This window comes from Prorops nasuta, unplaced genomic scaffold, assembly GCF_024137725.1.
Source record: "Prorops nasuta isolate Cenicafe-Biocafe unplaced genomic scaffold, Cenicafe_Pnas_1.2 PNAS00032, whole genome shotgun sequence".
Lineage (NCBI taxonomy): Eukaryota > Metazoa > Arthropoda > Insecta > Hymenoptera > Bethylidae > Prorops > Prorops nasuta.
The window spans coordinates 2,643,971-2,653,086 of NW_027116829.1; the positions used below are offsets into that span (position 1 = coordinate 2,643,971).

The window sequence follows — 9,116 nt, forward strand, 5'->3', positions numbered from 1 at the left end:
CCCCCACTAGTCCCCCCCAAGACCCCCCCAAGTCTCCCCCGAAGACCCCCCTAAGTACCAACACAAGACCCCCCTAAGTACACCCCTAAGTAACCCCCTAAGTACCCCCCTAAGTACCTCCCCCCAAGACCCCCCTAAGTACCCCCCCTAAGTACACCCCTAAGAACCCCCCAAGACCCCCTTAAGTACCACCCAAAGTATTCCCCCCAAGACCCCCCTAAGTACCCCCCTAAGTACCCCCCCAAGACCCCCCTAAGTACCCCCCCAAGACCCCCCTAAGTACCACCCTAAGTACCCCCCCCCCCCCAAAGACCCACCTAAGTACCACCCTAAGTACCTCCCCCAAGTCCCCCCCCAGGACCCCCCTAAGTACCCTCCTAAGTACCACCCAAGAACCCCCTAAGTACCCCCCTAAGTACCCCCCAGGACCCCCCTAAGTACACCCACCAAACCCCCCCCTAAGACCACCCTAAGACCCCCCTAAGAACCCCTCTAAGTACCCCCCTCAGTACCCCCCTAAGTACCACCCCAAGACCCCTCTAAGTACCACCCTAAGTAAACCCCGTAGTACCCCTCCCCCAAGTCCCCCCCTAAGTACCCCCCACAAGTCCCCCACAAAGACCCCCCTAAGTACCCCCCTAAGTACCCACCCAAGATCCCCCTATGTACCCCCCCAGGACCCCACTAAGTACCCCCCTAAGTACCCCCCCAAACCCCCCACAAGACCCCCCTAAGTCCCCCCCTAAGTACCCCCTACAAGTCCCACCCCAAAAACCCCCCTAAGTAACCCCCCCCCCCGCCCAAGCACCCCCCAAGACCCCCCTAAGTTCCCCCCAAAGTACCCCCCACAAGTCCCCCCCCCAAGACCCCCCTAAGTACCCACCTAAGTACCTACCCCAAGTCCCCCCCCCCCCCAAGACCCCCCTAAGTACCCCCCTAAGCCCCCCCTAAGTACCCCCCAAAAACCCCCTAAGTACCCCCTAAGTACCCCCTAAGTACCCCCCAGGTCCCCCCTAAGTACACCCACCAAACCCCCCCCCCCCCAAGACCCCCCTAAGTACCACCATAAGTACACCCCCTCAAGCCCCCCCCCAAGACCCCCATAAGTCTCCCCCTAAGTACTCCCTACAAGTCCCCCCCCTAATCCCCCTAAGTACCCTCCCAAGACCCCCCTAAGTACCACCCTATGTACCCCCCACAAGTTCCCCCCCAAGGCCCCCCTAAGTACCCCCCTAAGTACACCCCTAAGTACCTCCCCCAAGTCCCCCCCCAAGAACCCCCCAAGTACCCCCCTAAGTACACCCCCAAGTCCCCCCCCAAGACCCCCATAAGTCCCCCCCCAAGACCCCCGTAAGTACACCCCTAAGTTCACCCCCCAAGTCCCTCCCTAAGTACCCCTCACAAGTCCCACCCCCAGACCCCCCTAAGTACACCCCTAAGTACCCACCCAAGACCACCCTAAGTACCCCCATAAGTACACCCCCACAAGTCCCCCCCCCAAGACCCCCCTAAGTACCCCCCTAAGTACCCCCCCGGGACCCCCCCCAGGCCCCCCCACCCAAGACCCCCCTAAGTCCACCCCTAAGTACCCTTCTAAGTACCCCCCTAAGTACCCCCCTATGTACCCCCCAAGTTTCCCCCCGAAGTACCCCACACAAGTCCCCCCCCAAAACCCCCCAAAGTACCCCCCTAAGTACCCACCGCCCCAAGTCCCCCTCCAAGACCCCCTTAGTGTCACCCTAAGTACCCCCCTCAGATCTCTTTAAGTACCCCCCTCAGTACCACTCCAAAAACCCCCCTAAGTACCCCCCTAAGTACCCACACAAGACCCCCCTAAGTAAACCCCTAAGTACCTCCCCCCAAGACCCCCCTAAGTACACCCCTAAGTACCCCCCCTAAGTACCTCCCCCCAAGACCCCCCTAAGTACACCCCTAAGAACCCCCAAGACCCCCTTAAGTACCCCCCCAAAGTATTCCCCCCAAGACCCCCCTAACTACCACCCTAAGTACCCCCCCCCCCCCCAAACCCCCCAAAAGACCAACCTAAGTACCCCCCTTAGTAACTCCCCCAAGTCCCCCCCAGGACCCCCCCTAAGCCCCCTCCTAAGTACCCCCTCCAAGAACCCCCTAAGTACCCCCCAGGTCCCCCCTAAGTACACCCACCAAACCCCCCCCTAAGACCCCCCTAAGACCCCCCTAAGTACCCCTCTAAGTACTCCCCTCAGTACCGCCCTAAGTACAAACCCTAAGTACCCCCCTAAGTACCACCCTAAGTACCTCCCCCCAAGACCCCCCTAAGTACCCCCCCTAAATACACCCCTAAGAACCCCCCAAGACCCCCTTAAATACCCCCCAAAGTATTCCCCCTAAGACCCCCTTAAGTACCCCCCTAAGTACCCCCCCAAGACCCCCCTAAGTACCACCCTAAGTAGCCCCCTAAGTACCCGCCTAAGTACACCCCCAAGACCCCCCTAAGTACCTACCCTAAGTAGCCCCCCCCCCCAAACCCCCCCAAAGACCCACCTAAGTACCCCCCTAAGTACCTCCCCCAAGTCCCCCCCCAAGACCCCCCTAAGTACACCCCACAAGTCCCCCCCCAAGACCCCCATAAGTCCACACCTAAGTACTCCCTAAAAGTCCCCCCCCTAAACCCCCTAAATACCCTCCCAAGACCCCCCTAAGTACCCCCCTATGTACCCCCCACAAGTCCCCCCCCAAAACACCCCTAAGTACCCCCATAAGTACACCCCCTCAAGCCCCCCCCCCCCTAAGACCCCCCTAAGTACTCCACTAAGTACCCCTCACAAGTCCCCCCCCCAAGACCCCCCTAAGTACCCCCCTAAGTACCCCACCAAGATCCCCCTATGTACCCTCCCAGGACCCCACTAAGTACCCCCCTAAGTACCCCCCCAAACCCCCCACAAGACCCCCCTAAATCCCCCCCTAAGTACCCCCTTCAAGTCCCACCCCAAAAACCCCCCTAAGTACCCCCCCCGCCCAAGCCCCAACCAAGACCCCCCTAAGTTCCCCCCTAAGTACCCCCCACAAGTCCCCCCCCCCAAGACCCCCCTAAGTACCCACCTAAGTACCTACCCCAAGTCACCCCCCCCCCCAAGACCCCCTAAGTACCCCACTAAGCCCCCCCTAAGTACCCCCCTAGAACCCCCTAAGTACCCCCTAAGTACCCCCTAAGTACCCCCTAAGTACACCCCAGGTCCCCCCTAAGTACACCCACCAAAACCCCCCTAAAACTCCCCTAAAACCCCCCTAAAACCCCCCTAAGACCCCCCTAAGTACCCCTCTAAGTACCCCCCTCAGTACCCCCCTAAGTACCACCCCAAGACCCCTCTAAGTACCCCCCTAAGTACACCCCTAAGTACCCCCCCAAGACCCCCCTAAGTACCCCCACAAGTCCCCCCCCCCCCAAGACCCCCCTAAGTACACCCCTAAGTACCCCCACCCAAGTCCCCCCCTAAGTACCCCCCACAAGTCCCCCCCCAAGACCCCCCTAAGTACACCCCTAAGTACCCCCACCCAAGTCCCCCCCTAAGTACCCCCCACAAGTCCCCCCCCAAGACCCCCCTAAGTACCCCCCCAAGACCCCCCTAAGTACCACCATAAGTACACCCCCTCAAGCCCCCCCCCAAGACCCCCATAAGTCTCCCCCTAAGTACTCCCTACAAGTCCCCCCCCTAAACCCCCTAAGTACCCTCCCAAGACCCCCCTAAGTACCACCATATGTACCCCCCACAAGTCCCCCCCCAAGGCCCCCCTAAGTACCCCCCCTAAGTACACCCCTAAGTACCTCCCCCAAGTCCCCCCCCAAGACCCCCCTAAGTACCCCCCTAAGTACACCCCCAAGTCCCCCCCCAAGACCCCCATAAGTCCCCCCCTAAGTACTCCCTACAAGTCCCCCCCCTAAACCCCCTAAGTACCCTCCCAAGACCCCCCTAAGTACCCCCCCTAAGTACCCACACAAGTCCCCCCTAAGTACACCCCTAAGTACCCCCCTAAGTACCTCCCCCCAAGACCCCCCTAAGTAGCCCCCTAAGTACCCACCTAAGTACCCCCCCCAAGACCCCCTAAGTACAACCACCACAAGTCCCCCCCCCAAGATCCTCCTAAGTACCCCCCTAAGTACCCCCCCAAGACCCCCCAAAGTACCCCCCTAGGTACCCCCAGCCCCAAGTCCCCCTCCAAGACCCCCTTAGTATCACCCTAAGTACCCCCCTAAGATCCCCTTAAGTACCCCCCTCAGTACCACTCCCAAGACCCCCCTAAGTACCCCCCTAAGTACCCACACAAGACCCCCCAAAGTACACCCCTAAGTACCCCCCTAAGTACTGCGACCATGTACTATTTTAAGATAGTACATGTTCACTAAAAAGATATATATATATCTATCTATAGAACATTGAGACATATTATGGTCATATTATCAAGGCCATAATATCATGTCCTATACGCTTGGCCTACCTATCATAGGAAATACCGTATAACGTTCGGTGATTGATAGGTCATAAAGTAAAGTAACGATCGTGGCCCATAAGTCGTATGTTAAATGGGTCTAACGAACTACGGCCTTCCGCGGCTCCCGAATATTCAAGTTGAATTTTCGGAAGAAGTCGGACCTTGGATCTGATTGGTGGTACCAATAGCTTAATCGGCTCCGCCAATTAGATTTAGCGTTACGAAAGGTTGGGGATAGGGGACCAACAGCTCGTTGCTGGTGTCTCCCGATTTTTGCGACACTCGTTATCTAGTCCTGAAGAAGATCAGTCGCGATCTTAGCAACTCGGAAATTGAAGACTCGCATCGTAGCAAGTGAAAAGTGTGGAAGCTACTCGACTCCGCTCTACTCGGCTCTGCCCTGCTCTGCTCTGCTCCGATCTGCTCTGCCCTGCTCTGCTCTGCTCGACGCGGCTCTACGCTGTCCTGCTCTGCTCGGTCCTGCTCTGCTCTGCTCTACTCTGCTCTGCTCCGATCTGCTCTGCCCTGCTCTGCTCTGCTCGACGCTGCTCTGCGCTGTCCTGCTCTGCTCTGCCCTGCTCTGCTCTGCTCTGCTCCGATCTGCGCTGCCCTGCTCTGCTCTGCTCGACGCTGCTTCGCTCTGCTCTGCTCTGCTTTATTCTGCTCAGCCGTCGTTCTCCAGCTCCAACGGAAAAGGTTAGCGGGAGTCCCAGCTCCTAGAAATCCTTATTTCACGAGTAAACTTCGGAAAACGCGCTTAATAGTCGTGAAATCGTCAAAAACCACGAATTACGAGTTAAACATACTCCCAAAGTGCGTGGATTGGGAATTAGGGACACAAATGAGAAGTTGGAACAATGGTCTAATATCGAGAAACTTTGAGATTCGCTAGTAATTCAAGGACACCGTCGTCTTTGGGTTTTCGGATATGAAATGTACATAATTTTTATCTATAACTTACGTTAAGTCCTTTTATCGATTACCGTGTATATAATGTCGTATTAAAGTATTGTATTTTCCGAGAAATTGGTTATGCGCTTACAGTATAGTTGATGGGTCGAATTCGGGTATAAAGAGTGACCGGGATATTCGTTCAGTTTCGAATTTCAGTTACGTTTTGTACAGTTCGTCGCGTTTAACCAGGGGTGCATCCCGAGGTCGAATTCTCCCCGAAAGGAGCTACCTCGTTCGATCACCTCGTGGTCATACAGTTCGTTTTCTCGTCAGAAGGAACCCCGGAGGTGAATTCTCCCAGAAAGAGCTACTCCGTTCGGTTCTCTTCGCGAGAGTATAGTTTCGTTTAGTTAAAAGGTCGCAGGAGAAACACCTGCCTTGAGTAGGCCTTTATTTGATTAGTTAGTTGTTTAGTAAAGAAATTCGTTGGATTGATCCCGAGCACTCCGGAAAACCGTTTTCTACGCCATTTCGAGTTACAGTTTTGTAGAATACGAATAACGATCTATGCGCTATGAAGTCTGACAAATACAGCAATGTCTTTTTGGAAATATAGACACTTTATTATCGAATATAGTATGTAGTGATTTGACCCGAACTGCCAAATCCTTTTGCATTTTACGTTTCAGGAACTCACCCACTCTCCGCTTCCGCAATCCTACTCTTATATTCACTGAGCTAGTTGGCATTTTAGTTTGACGAATACAGTATTTTGCAGTCACTACAGTACAGTGGTTCTTTCGGGAACCTGGCGCCCAACTTACGTTACAGATTTTGATTTAGTTACAGCTTACGAATAGCTTAGGGTATGCCAAAATTTTTGTAGTGTAGCAAATTTTGGCGCCCAACGTGGGGCCCACAGAAGCAGAATTTGTTGAAATAGCCTTTCACAAATTCCACTTCGAATTATCGGGAGTAAAGTCTTATTTGCCGCGAATAATAGCACCCGCATAGGGCAAATATAAGCTAGAATTTGGTGAAATAGCCTTTCGCAAATTCGGCTTAAAATTATTTTAATTCGAGTCATATTATTTTTCATATCCGTTTCCTTTCGAACTCCTATTGCCTCCAATCCAAATCCTTTGTTTGGCAATTCGGAGTTATACAGTAGTTAGGCTTTCGAATCTCACGATTAATATTCAAATAATCGAAGTTAATCGAAATTAACGTCTTCTCATATAGGATTATCGTAACGAGCATTAATGATTTATGCTCATATTATTTCATGTGTCTATAGCCTTTCCGTATCTGTTATAAGATACGGATAATTCTAGTCGAATATTCCGGTCTTATTTCGAGCCGAAATAATCATCTTTAACCCTCAACGGGTACACAGGGTAAAATTTACCCAATCGCAATTTCCCTCAAAGCTATATTTTAATATAGAGGAAAAAGAGGGTATTGCAAATCTATTGAAAAAATCAGTTATTAGGAGCTCTCCTATAAACATCTAAGACCGGCTACATTTTGATAACAGTATTTCATTTGCAAGGTAATAAAAAAATTGTGCGGGTAAAATTAACCCTGTGTACCCGTTGTGTCCCAATATTGGCAGACTTCCGGACAGCAAAAAGGTAAGCACTAATATACTATACTCATTACTAATCTTAAGATATATATTTACTTTTATTTATATTGATTCGTATATAGTTTAAAAGAAACAATGAGACGTTCTGTTAGACTAGCAGCCCAGTTAGCAGCTGCAGAAATGCAAAATGCTTGTACATCAGATGAAGAAATTTCTAATGCTAGCGACGTAGAATGTGATGAGGATATTACAATTGAACAAAGTGATAGTTGTTCAGAACAGAGCATTTCGGAGAGTGAATGGCCTACTACTTCAAAACCCAAGCGCGGTCGGCCGTCACTTCTCCGCGCAAAAAACTGCACATGGTCAGTTACACCTGTCTCGTCAACAACTATGTCTAAAAACTTAAGAAATTCAATTGATAGAGAGTCGATTATACCATCTCCAAAAGAGGCTGCTCTTCAAATAAAGTCACCCTTGGAAGCGTGGAGTCTTTTGATGTCCGAAAATATAATTGACAAAATCGTTAAATTTACTAATATTGAGCTTTTACGATATACTGCGGCAAATAATGTATCAGATCATATAGTTATCAAAACTATTGACAAAATTGAAATAAAAGCATTCTTTGGGTTGCTGTACTATTCAGGCCTATTTAAAGTAAATCGTACGGATATCGAAGATCTTTGGTCGGTTCATTCGTTATCATTATTTCGTGCTACAATGACGTACTGTAGATTCAAAATTATTTTGAGGTGTATTAGGTTTGACAATAAAGAAACCCGAAAAGAACGTCTGCAAAATGATAAATTTGCTCATATTCGAGAATGTTGGGATATGTTCATTTCTAATTGCAAAAATTATTACGAACCTGGGAAAAATGTTACAATAGATGAGCAACTATTATCATTTCGTGGTCGATGCTCATTCAAAATTTATATACCTTCAAAACCTGACAGGTATGGTTTGAAAATCGTTTCTATACACGATGCTGAAACACATTATATGTTTGATGCTTTACCGTATACTGGTACCGTTGTTAACAAAGAGCCAACTGAAAGTGTTCCAACTTACTTCGTGCGAAAGTTATGTGAGAGTATCTCTGGTTCAAATCGGAATATTACTGCTGATAATTGGTTTACCAGTTTGCCAATTGTTGAAAAATTGTCTGATTCAAATCTAACATACGTCGGAACTATCCGCAAAAATAAACAGGAGATTCCTGAGTCATTCAAGCGCGCTCCTGCAGATAATTCAGATGCTCAATTTGCTTTTCGAAAAAATATGACTCTTCTTTCATATTATCCAAAAAAGAAAAACAAAAAGGTGGTTTTATTATTATCATCACTTCATAAAGATCGTGGAATTGACGCAGAAACAAATAAGCCCAACATCGTTGTTTTTTACAACAAAACTAAGGGAGGGGTGGATAGTTTTGACAAAAAATGTCACGATTATTCTGTTGCACGGCGAACTCAGCGATGGCCTCTACGATTTATGTACGGTATGCTAGACCAATGCAATGTAAACGCACATATTTTGCACAATTTCTGCGAGAACAATTCTATGCTTTCGCGAAAAAAATTTGTTCTAGAACTTGCTATGTCACTTGTTAAACCTCTCTTGACTTTGCGGTTAACACTTCCGACATTACGCATTTCCGTACGCAATTTAATTGAACAATTTATTCCAAATGAAGAACGCTTTGAGAATCAATTAATCGAAGACGAGCTTCCAACAAATTTACATGAAAAACCAAAGCGTTGTCAGCTTTGTCCCTATTCAAGTGATAGAAAATCGCGTGCCTTTTGTATACGTTGTCGTAAAACCATGTGCAAGGAACATGTGGCTAAGATTTGCACTATATGCGAAAAAAAATAATTATTTAAGGTTTTTTAATGTATAAGAACAGAAAAATTGTTTATTTTGTTAATTAATAATAACTTTTATTTTTTAAATGTTTATTAACTTTAAAAAGCACTTATAACTATTACTTGCTAATATATAGAAGATAATCATCTTATATAGAAGAAATAAAGTACCGTACAAATGATTCAAATTCTGTCACTTTTTAAATTGTCATAAAAAATAAAAAAATTTTTATAATCGTAAAAAGATGTTAATTACTTTAAAGTATAGCTCTTTATCTTCAAAATAGTATATA

General features: G+C 48.8%; 1 protein-coding gene across 1 annotated transcript; it reads left to right on the forward strand.

Moving 5' to 3' along the window:
- The first annotated feature begins 7,789 nt into the window (after nt 1-7,789).
- On the forward strand, nt 7,790-8,833 carry LOC136783129 (piggyBac transposable element-derived protein 4-like). The gene has a single exon (XM_066742990.1). The coding sequence runs from the start codon at nt 7,790-7,792 to the stop codon at nt 8,831-8,833; it is 1,044 nt and encodes a 347-aa protein (XP_066599087.1).
- The last annotated feature ends 283 nt before the right edge of the window (nt 8,834-9,116 follow it).